Source organism: Tympanuchus pallidicinctus, unplaced genomic scaffold (genome assembly GCF_026119805.1).
Source record: "Tympanuchus pallidicinctus isolate F22 unplaced genomic scaffold, pur_lepc_1.0 scaffold31, whole genome shotgun sequence".
Classification (NCBI taxonomy): domain Eukaryota; kingdom Metazoa; phylum Chordata; class Aves; order Galliformes; family Phasianidae; genus Tympanuchus; species Tympanuchus pallidicinctus.
The window spans coordinates 14,308,388-14,324,940 of NW_026294749.1; the positions used below are offsets into that span (position 1 = coordinate 14,308,388).

A 16,553-nucleotide genomic window follows, 5' to 3' on the forward strand; every position below is an offset into this window, starting at 1 on the left:
ATATGTAGGTTACACTGAAACTAATTCCTCCTATTGATTTCCATGGAAACTACAACTGATACAGGGAGCACAATAATCATAGAATCATAGAATCATAGAATCACCAAGGTTGGAAAAGACCTAAAAGATCACCCAGTCCAACCGTTCACCTATTCCCAATAGCTCCTACTAAACCATGTCCCTCAACACAACATCCAGTCTTTCCTTGAACACCCCCAGGGTCGGTGATTCCACCACCTCCCTGGGCATCCATTCCAGAATGGACTATAATGCTATATAATAGGGCACATTCTTAGCTACAAAACACTATTCATCGTGGTCACTACCATTAGCTACATTAGCATTGCCTTTTGGCTAAGATCACGTGTATTATCTGTTTTTACCAGTTTCACCTTTTGGCACATGTTCCAATTATAAGCATTGGAAGTCTTTTTTATTTGTTTGAATTTTATTTGATTTGGGTTTACTTCTCTCAAGGGAGGATAGTCTTTCATGAACTTAAACCTAAACTTTGATTGAAGCTTACATTAGCACTGTCAGCTTGAGGCTGTCTCTGCATTGCCAGGAAGTTTGTATCAGTGTCAGTCATGGACACAAATATCAGATACTAACCTAGGTCATGACTGCAGCAAGAGTTACCTATTTTTTGCACAGTATTCTTGATAGAGTATCAAGGCCCTGGAGCGGGTTCAAAGAAGGGCAACAAAGCTGGTGAGGGGTCTGGAGCACAGGCCCTATGAGGAGAGGCTGAAGGAGCTGGGAATGTTCAGCCTGGAGGAGAGGAGGCTCAGGGGGGACCTCACTGCTCTCTATAACTTCCTGAAGGGAGGTTGTAGTGAGCTGGGGGTCGGCCTCTTCTCTCGTATAACTGGTGATAGGACCAGAGGAAATGGTTTCAAACTGCGCCAGGGTCGATTCGGGCTGGATGTTAGGAAATACTACTTCTCTGAAAGAGTGGTCAGGCACTGGAACGGACTGCCCAGGGAGCTGTGGAGTCACCGACCCTGGAGGTATTCAAGGAACGTTTGGAAGTTGTGTTGAGGGACATGGTTTAGTGAGAGCTATTGGTGATGGGTGGATGGTTGGACTGAGTGATCTTGAGGGTCTTTTCCAACCTTGGAGATTCTGTGATTCTATGATAAATGAAAAAGCATGCAACAAATGAAAAAGCATTTGACGACCTCTGGCTTTGTCCAGAGGTTCCAGCTACTCTAGTTGTCATTCACAGATGCAGGTGTTTCCAACTAATTGCATGCAGGCACTTGACCTGAGGTACAGATTTACACTATTGTGTGAAAATAACAAATTATCAGTTGCAGCCTAGTGGGCAGTAGAGATCTGTTGCCTGCTCTATGTATCAGCAGTTTACCACTAACCAGCTTTTTCTGCTGGAAATACTGGTTGCATAAGACCTGGTAGGATTTGCACACCCTTTGCAGTTAAAAAAAATCACTGGGGATCTGTACTTCAGATTTCTTTTGAAATAAGTATCTATGAGATTCAGGCAAGATACTTTCAGATCCTCCAAATGTGTTTGATTGTAATTTCTTTTACAGAACATAAAAATATCTTCCTTACTCTTCTTAATTATAGGTTTACAACTGTAATTGTGTGTATTGTGTATTGTTCTGGAAATGATTTTTTCTTTCATTTCTGAAATTCCTTACAGCCATTGCTGTTCTCAAGGACAAGGAGCCTGGGTCATTTGTTGTTCGAGACAGTCATTCTTTCCGGGGAGCCTATGGGCTAGCAATAAAAGTTGCTTCACCACCTCCTTCTGTGCTGCAGATGAACAAGAAAGGTACTGTTTGCCTTCTTTCTGTCCTTTAAACAAACTATGCGTGGTAGAAAGTCTGTACTACTGTGTGTTATCTGGAGGAATCTTCCACTTCCAGTAGGCTGGAATTAGAGGCTCCTGTTGGTTCCTTGCAGCAGTATTTAATTGAACAGAACTGGATATTCGTTGTACTTAACAGTTTCACCATGGTTTGTGAATGTTTGTACGTTGTGGTAGTCCCTATTTTATCAACCAGATAGCAAAACAATGCCATCTCAGTAATGTGCCCTCCTTAGCAATTAGAAGTCTGTGTTTGATCCATATTGCCACCATGTGAAGTTTTCACTTGGCTGGGAGATTTTATGGTTTTGACCCCAGTATTTTGTTTTGAGACAGTTATACATTAAATATAAATCTGAGGAAAGATGATAATTGTTTAAAAGGTACGGTGAAATAAATGCAGTCTCCTGTCACCACTGCCTTTATACGTAAGTTCTGCCTGATAGTTGTGAAATGTAAAATGAAAAGAACATATGGAAAGCATAAATCAATCTGTGGGAATATTGGGGGTACTATCTGTAGTGTTTCTTGACAAATGTGCTATTGCATGGGGTGTGGGGTGATTTCCATTGCTAATGCTTGGTGAAAAGAGCAACAAAGATCACAAGAATGCAGTGAATTTTAATGCTGTGGTTATAGTAATACTTTATTCTCATTTTTTACTAAGGTTTCATGCTTAGGGACAAGAGAAGTAATCTGTCTGTAATACAATAATGCTTTTAAATTCTGTATGCTTAATCTGATACATTGAGGCACTTTCTTCTAAAAATTTGTCACGTAATCCTCTGTGTTGTCAGGAAGTATCAGCAGAACCTCTTCAATGTCTAACTTGAGGTAGACAATTGGGGTGTGCTGGTGACAGCAACAGTGAGGCAAATTGAGTGGTTGTAGGTGTTCTGGTTAATCTCTTCTCATCACATTAATAAAATCCAGGAAGACATGAAAGTTTAAACACTACTAGCCTTTAAGAGCCAGTTTTATATTACTTGTACCACAGGCAAGTGGTAGCAAAAGAAGTTATGGCCAAGACTGTCACATCCTTCTACTTCTCTCTGAAATTTAGCTTTGTCTTCCACTATTTAATCCAAGGCACAGATCTGTTCAGTCTCCTCCAAAGTTTCTTGTACTAGACTTCCCCTTCCTACACGCTTCTGTATTAATTTATTTTTCATATTCTGTCAGTATAATGACAAGCAATAGGCTGTCTGAAATGGTGACCTTTGCTGTATTTGCTTGAATAGAACCTTTTGCTCTCCAGATTAATGCATTCATCTATCTTAGCCTGAAAGTCAGCCTTTGATGTCGTGTATTCTCTGGACTGTGGCTGATTCATTGAGAATCAAAAGGAACATTTGTGTTCATGGCTCTTCTGTTGAGGTTTGAATGGTTTAACAGATTTTCTGTATTGTTATGAGCTAATCCTTTCATTGCTTGGAGAGAGCTCCAATTTGTAGGCAGGTGTGAAGTACGTGAAATACTGTGAATCAGTTGCTCAAAAATTAATGAAATTATCTAAATTACATATGTGCATACAAATATATATATTTAAAAGGATGCTCAATCTCAATGGATTTTTATTCTTTGAATCTCTTCATTACATCCCACTTACAGTTTTAAATTTGTCTTGTAGCCCTGGGAGATAAAAACTGTATTTAAAAATTTAGTGAGCTACAGAAACCTGAGTGTTTCATGTAATTGCCTTCAATTTGTTTAATTGCTTCAGGAGTAAAAGGTTAGTGTAAAACTGAAAGCATTTGAAGATTTAAAAATTCTGAGACAAGAATTCCCCTTACGTTTGTGCAGCTAAATCTTCTATTGTTTTGATCTGGAGACATTCTGTGAGCAATTCCGTCCCAAGAACTCTGGGCATCATACTTTTAGTTCTTTGTCACACTGGATACAATTTCTTCTAATTGGCACTGGTATGTCAGAATTTCTAGCCATTAATTTTCAAAGCACCTTTTCCTTTCTGTATTTAGAACCATGCTTAGACAACAGTGCATATTTGGATGCCAGTAACTTATGATTATAAGACTTCATTCTCTGTATATCTGCAATGAGCTATTTGCCTGGTTGTTGGGTTGCTTTTTTTTTTTTTCAGAATTGCCTTTTCATTATGTCTTATAATATTGTTGCAGAGCATCTCTAATGTGTTTGTGTGTTGTGTACAGAACATACGGTGTTGATGTGGAAAACAACTTCATAAAAACCTGCTAATGTGTGAGACTATTGCTTGTTCCTTGTGTCTCTTCATGTGTTTGTTCTTTTCTAACACAGTTGGAGATCTGTCAAATGAACTTGTAAGGCATTTTCTGATTGAGTGCTCTCAGAAGGGGGTTCACTTGAAAGGATGCCCAAATGAACCATGCTTTGGTAAGTACTGTGTGTCACAGGGACATAGAAAATGAAAATAATTTGCTTTTGCCAGAGCTGTTTTATAGACCTGGACAGAGTGGAGTGGAGCTGAGAGAACGCTCTGCTCAAGTCCTTAAGTTTCTGTAGGAACCCATCCTAGCAGCCTTGTGCACATAAGGTGTATGTGCAGAGCTCTCTAGCACAGATGCAAATGACCAAGCTTCAGGCTGCCATATTTAACCACTGACAGCATTGCTATAGACGTTTTAGCTAGATGAACTTTGAAGGCCTTATATACTTAAGACTTTTGCCTTATTTTTTCCTATCAGTATTAAAAGTAGAAGATGGCTGAAATGACAACAGAGTATCACTCACTTAAAAAAAAAACATGCATTATGGCACATCAGCCTACATAATATTATGCAGTGAAATTGTGCATGGTGGTAAACAACAAAATAACCACCCATAATCACTGTCTTCAGTGGGGTAGGAGGAGAAAATAGCATGACAAAGCTCATGTGTCAAGATCAATGCAGGATGATTGCTTACTAGTTAGTAATTCAGGCAAATCAAATTTACTTTGGAATAATTCATTTAATTTACTGCCAATTAAAATAGATCTGGGTAGTGAGAAACGAGGACAGGCATTAAAATAACACCTTTTTTTCCTCCTGCTCTTTCTAAGCCCAACTTCACTTTTTCATCCCAGACCTCTCAGTTCTCACCCCAGACAAGGTGTTACAAGAGGGGTTGAGGACAATATGGTCAGTACCTAACAATTACTCTGTGACTTCTTCCTTCTTCCACTTCTCATGTGCTGAATCATGGGTTCTCCACAGGCTACAGTCCCTTCAGCACCAAAAAATGTCATGGTTTGGCCTGGTTCCATGACTAATTAGGCGAAGGGACCCATGGACCCACACCCCAGAAGAAGGGGAAAGGAAGAAGGGAAAAGGTAGGGAGATGGGCCGAGATAAGGAAAACAGCAGCAGTGTGCTAAGGGAGAAAACTGATTTACTAACCATGATAGCAGAATGTGAGATAACACAGTATAATACAATTGGAATTCAAAGTAATAAATACATGAGAGAGGGTGTCTGAAAACTGAAGTCCTTACTCTAATGCTGTAGGTGAGAGGGCTAAGGTGCACACACAGCAGAGATGAGCAGAAAAATAGCAAAGCTGATTGAGCCACTTCAGGAAATGTTCACCTGCTCTGCTGTGGGGACGTTCATGAGCTTCAGTGTGGTGTATGTTATTAAAAACATGGAGCACCTTCTCTTTATCTGGCTTTGGTCCTTTCCCTGCTATGTGGCACTCTTTTTGCTCATTCTTTTTCTCTGTGCAGCTTTTCTGCTCTCAAATGTATTTTACCAGAGGTATCACCAGCTTCAGCTCACCTCATAGGGGCTTGCTACCAAACCTTGCCACGTATAGCCAATATACTTGTGAAATGGTCCTCTACCATGAAACAAGCAAGTGTAAAATGACAAATTCAAGTAAAGGTGGATTAAATTTTGTCATGATATATAGTCTCACATGCTCAAGGATGACTGTCATTCAGTTACTTAAATTGAAGCCAAGTACAAATGGTAAAAAGAGGCTCTCAACATCAGTGTTTATGGCAGTGATTAAGAGAAGTATAATGTAATGGTGAATGTTATTTACAGTAGTGTTGCACTGAGGGAGTGAAGTTTTACCTAGGCTGTCTTTTATACTTTCATGAGCATACAATAGAGAATCACAGAATGATAGAATCGCCAAGGTTGGAGAAGATTTTTAACATCATCCAGTCCAACCACTTGGCCGCAAGTTGTATCAGAGAAGGTTTAGATTGGACATAAGAAAGAACTTATTTTCTCAGAGAGTGGTCAGGCACTGGAATGGCTGCCCAGGGAGGTGGTAGAGTCGCCGTCCCCGGCAGTGTTCAAGAGGTGTCTGGATGACGTGCTGCGTGATGTGGTTTAGTGCCTGTGGTGGCAATGGTGATGAGGAGATGGTTGGACTGGATGATCTTATAGGTCGTTTCCAACCTTGTGATTCTATGATTCTATGATTCTATATCACCAAAATTTCCCACTAGACCATATCCCTCAGTACATCATCTAAATGTTTCTTGAACACCTCCACGGTCGGTGACTCCACCACCTCCATGGGCAGCCCATTCCAGAGCCTGACCATCCTCTCACAGAAGTATTTCATAATATCCAACTCAATCTCCCCTAGCACAACTTGAGTTCATTCCCTCTAGTTCTATCACTAGTTACGTGGGAGAAGAGGCCAACTCCCACCTCACCACAACCTCCCTTCAGGTAGTTGTAGAGAGCGATAAGCTCATCCCTGAGCATCTCTTCTCCAGACTGAACAATCCCAGCTCCCTCAGCTGTTCCTCATAAAGCCTGTGCTCCAGACCCCTCACCAGCTTTGCTGCCCTTCTCTGAACACGCTCTGGGGCCTTAGCATCTTTCTTGTAGTGAGGGACCCAAAACTGAACACAATACTCAAGATGCAGCCTCACCAAAGCCTGAGATACATGTAGACAAAGCACCAGGCAGAAAAACTAGGTGGCTAAGAAGTGGAACTCCTTTTTCTTTCACTGCTTCATAGCATAGCATCGACTCCTTGTGCTCTTGCTTTCTTAAGAGTACTGAAAGGAACTCCATATGTTATTGTTTGTTTCATCTTTGCACTTTTTAAATTGGAAGCAAAGGCCTTTAGAGTAAGATTTAAGCAGTGTATTTCAGCAAGCAAGGGACCGTATAATTGTGATCAATGGCTATAGTTCAAGTATGTCCACCTAAAATAATGCTGGGGGATTGTGAATCCACTTAAGCTGAGTGGAAAAGGTCTTGGTTTAGGTGCCACGAAAATATTATTCAAGGGTATATGTGTATAAATGTGTGTGAGATGTATTGGAGCTTGGTCTGTAAAATACTTGGAAACCAATATAACTGTTAAACATTACTTTTGTCCACCATATTAATTGTGTATGTCTTGCTACTCTTCTGACCACAGGGAGTTTGACTGCTCTGGTGTACCAGCATTCCATTACTCCACTGGCATTGCCCTGTAAGCTCCTCATCCCAAACAGAGGTATGCTTCTTAAAGTACAGAAGAAATATTCAAACACAGTATACACCATGCTAAATACATCACAGAGATTTTACACACTTCTGTATAACTGAAATAATATACTCATGTATGATTTTTTCACTAATTTTAGGAGAAGATTTGAAGACCAGCATCCTACTGCCGTCTTTACAGTATATGTTGTATAATTATGTCTATGGCGATCAGGAAATAAATGTTGAATATCCCTCCCGCAGCACTATCAGAAAAAAATTGATGCCTCACAAGGAAGACGTGGCATGACTGATTATAGGTGCAGATGCAAGATTGCTAAATGCTTCTTGCCAAGATTTACCAACTCAAAAAGATAGAGTCATGCTTGATGGTATGCACTGACTTATCTGTTCAAGTACAAACAAGACATGGATAATGTTATTTATTTGCAGATCCATTGGAAGAGATGGCAGAAACTTCTCCACAGACCGCTGCGAACTCAGCAACAGAACTTCTCAAACAGGGTGCAGGTTGGTAAACTTTTTCCTTGTATTTGATTCTTTCCAAATTTTATATCTGACAGGCTGTTAAAAACTGGTGCTGAGACTGGATTGAAGAACAAGCTTGAAGAGGGTAGATTTAGGCTAGATATAAGGAAGAAATCTTTTACAGTGAGGGTGATGAAGCACTGGAACAGGTTGCACAGTGATGTGGTTGGTGCTCTGTCCCTGAGTCTTTAAAGGTGAGGCTGGATAAGGTCCTGGGCAGCCTGATCCAGCTGTGGTGTCCCTGTTCATTGCATTGGAGTTGGACTAGATGGCCTTCAGAGGTCCCTTCCAACTCTAAGGATTTGGTGTTTCTATGAACAGTTAATTGTACAGTAATTTGTAAGCAGTGTCACTAGATGATAAACTAACATATCCTAGGAAGTGATAACAAGAAACTATGCAGGTAAGTGGCTTTTCCCTAAAACAGAACTTGTTTTATTAACTTTCCTGTTTGGCAGCAAAATATTATGCCCCAAATAAATGCAAGTTCTTCATATCTATTTCCACTAATATAGTCAAGATCTAAGCATTCTTTCATGAAGAGCTCTAGATCTGTACAAAACCTACAAAGTAACGATATGAGAATAAGAAACTTTATGATTTGGAATGTATTCACAATTTTGGATGGACAAAATAGACTGTTAATACAGTGAGAGAAACCTCACAGTTCATTTGCGAAATCTTGCTATGAATTCTATAGTGATTGATCCAAATAAAGCTTATTGAAAATAGTACACCAACGTAGAACACGTAGAACACATTTCTGAATTCTTTGACTTGGAAATCATGCAGGTAAGATGTCTGGATTCCTTCTTTCACTGGCAGCACCCAGAACCTTAATTTACTAGGCTGATGATATTCGTGCTGGAATCAAACTTAGGCTTCTTTAGTTTGTAACAGTATGATTGCTGTTGTTAAAATTCTGATATCTAGCTATAGATATATAGATAGTAATAAGAAAAAGCTTTAGTCAAATTATAGATTGCCATTACAGAGTAGCCATATAAAAAAATAAGCTTTTACATTTGATCTTTGTTTACATGGTAAGATTTGCAAACCAGGCTAAACTGCTAACAAATCAAATATTAGCATGGTAATTTGCATAGTCCAGCTGCCAGAGTTGGAAATCCTTTCCTGGATACCTAGACAAATGTTTTCACCAAAATGCAAAGTCAGTTGGTAGCAGTGTTTGTCAACAGTATTTAAGTATGCTTTCTTCTGCTGTAGAATAAGGTGACTTCTTAGTATCAAAAACATTAATCTGCTTGTTAATTTGACTTCATAACACAAGTTGAAAGTATTTAATTGAGTGAATACTTCTTCTAATACTATAAAATATTATTAATACCATATGATACTATATGGTGCTGATACCATATAATACTGCCTAGTCCTATACAGTACTATAGTACTACCATACAGTGCTATTTAATATTAATTCTCATTGTCCAAGTGATCACTGCAGATTTGTTTTGAGACCAGCTAAAAATAATTAGCTGTTTGGTAGCTTTAGAAACCAATGAGCAAATCTTTATGGAGATCCATCAGGAGTACTAATGTCTGTAGGTGGAAAATAAGGGTTCCTAAGCTTCTTTACCTCAGCATGCATTTATAAACCTAAAACACATACAGTTATGGAAGTTGCTTTGTTTGCCTTAAAATTGCAGAACATACAAAGCACTACAGAATTAATAACAAAAGAATTCTGCAGCAGTCCTCAGTTTTTTGGTGAGAGAAAATGTTTAGCAGGAAAAGAACGAGTAAATGGTTTCTTTTGAGGGTAGCTTAATCATCATTTAAAAGTGTCAATTGTGTCAATTTGTACTGAAAAAAAATAGTATTTTCTCATTGGCTGTTTGAATTGAGTTTTTATGCAAAATATCCCCTTTCTTTCCCATTAGGGAAATTGCTGTAGAAGTACACAGGTTCCCCTGAAAGTAACACTTCCTGTGTATTTTCATGGAAATTATAACGGATACAAAAAGCATAATACTATCTGATAAAGTAAATTCTGAGCTACAAAACACTATTTTTCAGCCAGTAGCTATGTGTTTTTTAACCACTGATGAACTGCATGCCACACTTGTAAAATTCTGCACAAGCAGAGGTGATGCTGTCACCGCTGCTGAAACACACCCCCAGGGCCTCCCTGTGTTCACATCCACTGTTTGGTCTCCACTAAACATTCAGCAAGCATCAGTGAACGTCAGTGGGTGCCATTTTTCCATGTGGGGAATTCAGTGACACACCTTTGTTTCGTATGCACTTCCTTACCATCTTAAACTACAAAGCACTAGTGTGAAAAAGGTGAGGTAAATACAACATTTGCTGGTTTGTTGTTTTCCTTTTTCACTATATTACAGTGGAAGATGTGTGTTTGGTTTGGTTTTGTTCAGAATATTCCTGTTGGTTTGTTGTTGGATAATGACCTCCCTCTTTCATTGCAGCGTGTAATGTTTGGTATCTGAATTCAGTGGAAATGGAGTCCCTCACAGGCTACCAGGCAGTACAGAAAGCCTTGAGTCTGACACTGATGCAAGATCCTTCTCCCATCTCAACCATTGTCCATTTCAAGGTGTCTGCACAGGGAATCACACTGACAGATAACCAAAGAAAGTAAGCAAGGGAGGGGTGGGAAGGTAATATGTGTGCTTATGCACTGTGTCAGTTTCTGTTGACTTGTTTTTCTTAGTTGCGTTCTACAGTCTCTGATTCAGATGATAACAAGATTGTCTAAAGAATGACAGTATCTGCTATCCTTCATGGTTGTCAGTGGTTTGTACTGGAGGATGTATATTTTAAAATGTGTTGAAGTTGCATTTCCCACTGACACAGTATCTAAGTGTGCAGCTTTTAGAAAAAAATTACACTTCTAGTTCCTTTGCTTTGCTTTAGGGTCAGTTCTCTTGTAGTGCAAAACTTAAAAGTCACTGCTTCAGTATGAATTTATTTGGTTGGAGTGGGACTCCTTATAGTGATAGGACATAGGTAAGGATAATGACTTTAAACTGAAAGATTTGGATTAGATATTTGATATCTAATATTAGATATTAGATAAGATATTAGGGAGAAATATTTCACTGTGAGAGTAAGGCTCTAGAACACATTGCTCTGAGAGCTTGTGAATACCTCATCCCTGGAACTGTTCACAGCTAGGTTGGATGGGTCTTTGAGTAATGTGACCTAGTGGAAGGTGTCCCTGCCCATGACAGGGGCACTGGAGTTGTATGTTCTTCAAAGTCCTTTCTGACTAATAGTTCTGTGATTCATGCAGTTCATGCAACTTTTTAATATGACTCAGTGATGCAGAAGCAATATTTTGTCATTATTAAATCTTGATAGAGTTGTTTTGTCTGTTCTGCTTATTGTTCAAAATTCTAAGCATCTTAACTCTTTCTGAAATATTTCATTTCTTCCTATCCAGACTCTTTTTTCGGCGACATTATCCAGTCAACACTGTTATTTTCTGTGCTTTGGATCCACAGGACAGAAAGTAAGCAAGAGAAGCACTATTACTAGTACATTATTTTTATTATTGATCTACAAAAACCTAACTAAAGTGTGATTTTTATTTCTTCATTTCCTTTTTTTTTCCCCCTTAATTCTTTCTTATGGACATCAAGATGGATGAAAGATGGCCTCTCTGCCAAGTAAGTTCACACCTGTCTCTGTTTCTTTTAACTGAATGTTTTAGGACTACCATTACAGTAGTTAGTTTGTTAGTCTTCTTACTAACTTTATCAGAGATGTTAAAGGGAAAGCAGCCATTCAGGAATAAAAGTCCATTTATTGCAATTATACTTAATTTATTTCACCTGTGCATCTTCAAGTAAGGCCTAATTCAGTGGGATGATAGGATGTCTGTAGACAGAGTTAGTGTGGCTTGGTTTACATTGCAGATCTGCAATTCGCATGAAGTTTCAGAAATTAACACAGAGCCATTTGCTACTTGATTAAATTGTTCCTCTTATCCAGCAGCACTAACAGTAGCTTACGTATCTCACTTACAAGGTAGCTTTAAAAACAAAAAAAAAGTCCCCAGCACAGTATTTACATGAAAACAGTCCCAGTAATACTAGTGTCTGGCATAAGTAGATATTTACCGGTAGATTGCCTAGTGTTTTCCACGGAATACCAACATTACTGTCTGCTTTTCACAAAAGGGAAAACAGAGAGAGAACTCAGGCAGTGGTATCTGAAAAGTAACAGAAATAACTGGCTCAAATCTTGTTTTAAGTACCCTGTCGACTGAGATATACGGCCCTCAAAACTTCTCATTATGCACTTTTTGGCACACCTCTCTCTACCCCAACACATTCAGAACTCCCACCTCCAAGGTAGCTAAGAGAACAATAGTACTGAAACAGATTAAATATCCTCAGCGACAGAAGCGTACTCTGACAGCAAACAGTGCAGGACACAAAAGAGAAAGTAGAATTAAGTGAGTAATTAAGTAGAATTAAGTGCTAACCTTTTTCTGGCCATTCTGAGACAGTCAGAGGGAGTTCCTGAGTTGGCTAGTAAATTTGCAGTATATTTAACAGTCACACAGGACCTTATCCTTTACAACAGATGTAATCTGCTTTGTGCATTTGTTGTTGGCACTTTGTGTTTTTTACAGTGTCTTTTTTGTTTTAAGAAATGAGACCAGGCCTGTCTGTCTGTTCTCTGACATAATGTGGTTGTTGTCCTTGCAGAGTATTTGGCTTTGTTGCTAGGAAGCAAGGCAGTGGCACAGACAACGTGTGCCACCTATTTGCAGAGCACGATCCAGAGCAACCTGCGAGTGCCATTGTGAATTTTGTGTCAAAGGTCATGATTGGATCCCAGAAGAAGATCTGACTGTTTTCCAGCCTTGATTCAAGAGCTCTTCACTGACTTTGTTTAAGAAAAGCACTGTGATATGGAGAAAGCCTAATCAGCAGGAATGTTAATCCCAAGAAAGAGATCAGCCTTTTATTTGAAGATGCCTCTGATTTAGCGAAGCATTATTTGTTTCTTTTCATTTCAAAGGACAATGCTAAAGAAACTGGGTACCACCCAAACCTGTAGCCCATATCTGAAAGAAGCATAAATGAAAAGCTTTTCTCCTGAAGGATTTCTAATATTGTTTTCACATTTCATCATTTATTTCATTATTTCATCTTTTGGATCAGAAATACTCCCTCACTACTAGACTGTGCTGTTTTTATGCAGAATTCATATAACCTCCACAAAGAAACTTGATATAGTTGCGTCAGTGGTAGCTATAGGTCCTGCAAACATGTTTTTAAGGAGACCATTTGCTCTTTCCTTCGTCTTTCTGGGAATCAGTGATGGGAACTGAACGGAGAAAGGGGAAGCTGTATGTGACAAGAAGGCTTGTGTAAGTTGGTTTCTGATAAGAAAAGAGCAGCATTGTGGGAGATTGCACTGTATTTAGCGTAAAGAAGAGTGGGCAGTTTTAATGGGAATGATTTGAAACAGAAGAGACAGCAGAACAGTCTAAAAATGGTTTCATGGAAACATTCTGTAATTGTATATTTTATTATTTTTTTAATACTAAGAACTAAGGGAAGATGTTCTAATAATAATTGCAGGATAAAAATGAGGGAAAAGCAAATAAATTTTTATAACTTATATTTTCGCCTGTGCCAGATTATTTATAGTAAACCTCAGATCTTGATATTTCATATGGGTATTTGTGAAAAAGGAATGTGGAGGTTTGCCACTCAGCACTATTTTGTGTAAGTAAAGCATACCTTCCTGTAGACAACAGAGTATCACATTTTTACTTCTGCTTTACAGTGACAAGCTAATTCCCTTTTCCATGTCTCTTTGCAACACTGCTTTGGCAGTAATATTTGTTCCTCTGTCTAATTCTTATGTAATTGGGTTCTTTTTTATTGGACACCTAGGGATTTATTTTTGAAATTTTTAATCTGTAGGAAGGATTTTTATGATTTATAATTTTCAATAATTCCTTGAGACAAGAAATGCAAAAGGGAATTGAATTTATTTTGTTACTCTGTACAATTTCTTGAGATATTTCTGTCATGATCTGTACGGCTGTCACATCTATAAGTATCCCTGTATATCTTTCTAAACACAACTGTATTTTAAATGCATAACAGAACACCAGTTAACTTTATAGCAATGCAATATTACAGGAAATGGATACAGTAGGTTAGAGTGGTAGTACTCACAAGGTAAGCCATCCAAGGTCTACTGTGTAATTCCTGTACAAAAAGAACAGTTCTAGACCTCCACATTAGAACTGAGGATAATAAAGTAACCGCAATGTGACAGTGCTAAGATTTTTATTGCTTCTGTTACCTTTTATGAGGAATGTTTCATTAATAACCTGTGGAATAAAATATGAATTCAGCATAATGGATGCACGAGGCACTGGATTAACACGTATATCCTAGAGGATTTAATCCTTTAATCCTATTTTACTAAATAGTGACTTAATCAAATGGAACAGTATGATAGAGCTACGTGGTCAGAAAGTTCCTCCAATCTGAATGGTGTTTATCCTGTATAATTGGCGATCTGATTTTTATTAATAGCTTTGATCCCAATTTTTCTTAAGTATTGGGACCGCGGAAGCCTTATTCAGTCACCATACCCCAAAATATTACCAAATTGCTTGGTTAACTAACAGTTCTATGTAAGTAACCTTACAGATAACCCCTTAGAAGGAGAGGGAGCGAGAAACAGATTAGATTTGAAATCTAATATATGGGGACCAGAAAGTGGTGAATTAGTAACAGTAGACACTGGTTGTCATAGAACGGTGAAGCAATCCAAAGTATCGTAGCTACCATTGAAGCAACAAAAGCAGGTGCTATTAATTTTTACTAAATTATTTTCTTCTTCTGATGCAGAGGTATACTGCTTAAATGGTGAATATGTCCCATTCAGAAATACATTTTTTTGTTTTTAGGAGTTTTGATTCTTTCGAAACACATGGACACAAGTTCCTTTTTGTATTCTTTTGATGTACCAAGAATGCAGTTACCTAATCTGGTCAGAAAGCTGGAGTGCAGTGAATTTCTTCAGCTGACATCTCAATTAGATTGTCAGGTTCTCTGGGAGGAAAATGTTACACAATAAATCTGATGTGCTGTGAGCATTTAAATGAGAAGGAATTTTTAAAATATTATTTTCACTTTTTTTAGGTGATAGTTGAATTTCAGTGTGCCTTTTTAGACACCAAGTCTTGGCCTCCGGTCTTTTTTTTAATGATGTATTGTCATTTCAATTTGAGGCTTCACTTTTAATTCTTTATGCATTCTTGTGGCCTTCTGAGTTCAGGAACATAAGGAATTAAATGTTACTACTCCTGGTGGTGTTTCCTGGTTGTTCAGATTTACTTGGTAGGTAGGAAAAAGAAATTTCCCCATTTCTAAGGGAGTTCTTCTACTATATTCATTCCTTTGGATGGTACATTGTCACATGCTTTTGCTTTTTAATGAATTAAACATTGCACAAAGCAAAACAGTTCATTATGTACCATTGTGTATTGTATGTAGAAGGATATTGACTGAACTCATGTTTGTGACAAAGACAGGATTAAATAGTTTATGCAGCACTTTCTTTCGAAGGTTTTTGGTAGATCTGTATATGCGGTTTCATAACTAATGCCAGCAAGTTGACACACATATTTAGCCAGGCAATTATTAACCTGCTTATAATAGTTATTATACTAATTATAGTATTAAAATTTTACAGCATTAAACCACAAAAAATGCTGAAAATCATGTTTTTAATTAAATGGTTTCTATGTATCCAACATTATCATTAAAAATGTAATGTTCTTTTATTTACCTACTAGTGAAAGTGTTTGCCTTTTCTTGAAACCGTAAGGCAACAGAAGGTCTCCAGTATGTAAATTAATGTTCTATAAATTCTTTGTATAGTCATTTTCTCTGCTTTCCAAATATTGCCTTGATTCAGATTATAATAAAATTATGAATGTGAAATTTCACAGCACAGTGTTACAGGGTAGTCTTTTCTGAAAGAGTTATTTTTCTGCATTCAAGACCAATTAATTAAGGAAATCTTGGTGGGGCAGGAAAAGATTGAGTGCTGAAGCAAGGGTTTAGTTTTGCTTTATAAAGATTTCTTTCAAGAATCTGACACCAAAAACTTCTATGGAGTCTTAGTAATTCAAGTGTAATCAAACCATGTGATTTTTCTCGTGCATTTGCTTTCAAAATAGCATAAAAGTGCCTTTTGCCTGCACTCCATATTTCAGTTTAAGGAGAGTGAATTTATGATGCCACCTTCTGAGATATCTGTATGCATTTAAATGACTAAACTGTAGCCACTGCTCCATCACTGTGACTACATTAGAAAAACTTGCAGAGGAGCATGGAGAAGGTGGGTAGAAGAAAAGGTGGAGAGGTTAGAAATCTAACCCCTAGTTGAAGTTGCTCTCTGTATACTAAATCTGTGCATCGGCCCCAGATTAAAGGTTTTTTTATTATATCCATGTTTTATTAGGATTACTTCTGACAACAGTAAGCCTTAGTTATACAGTGCTAATGCCTTTTCTGTGAGGCACAGACTGACAGGAATTTCTCATTCTGTGTGCTTGACTGGAAGATGGGGAGCAGAATAGGTCCCCCACAGTTCAGGAGGAAACAGCAACCTACTTTTCTGCCAGGACTATTACATTATTACACTATTACTATTACAAGGGTCCAGATGGGATCCACTCAAGGGTACTGAGGGAGCTGATGGAAATGCTTTCCAAGCCATTT

At 38.1% G+C, this 16,553-nt stretch overlaps 1 protein-coding gene across 9 annotated transcripts in view; it reads left to right on the forward strand.

The window, feature by feature from the left end:
• The window catches only part of TNS3 (tensin 3), a 210,413-nt gene extending 194,638 nt beyond the window's left edge, over positions 1–15,775 (forward strand). For all 9 annotated transcript variants that reach the window (XM_052697646.1, XM_052697647.1, XM_052697648.1 and 6 more), the window contains 8 exons: positions 1,670–1,801; positions 4,115–4,210; positions 7,208–7,285; positions 7,708–7,785; positions 10,251–10,419; positions 11,228–11,296; positions 11,427–11,453; positions 12,501–15,775. In XM_052697646.1, coding sequence (XP_052553606.1) covers positions 1,670–1,801; positions 4,115–4,210; positions 7,208–7,285; positions 7,708–7,785; positions 10,251–10,419; positions 11,228–11,296; positions 11,427–11,453; positions 12,501–12,645 — 794 coding nt within the window. In that variant the 3' untranslated portion in view covers positions 12,646–15,775. The remainder of the gene's footprint in view (positions 1–1,669; positions 1,802–4,114; positions 4,211–7,207; positions 7,286–7,707; positions 7,786–10,250; positions 10,420–11,227; positions 11,297–11,426; positions 11,454–12,500) is intronic.
• Positions 15,776–16,553: the final 778 nt, after the last annotated feature.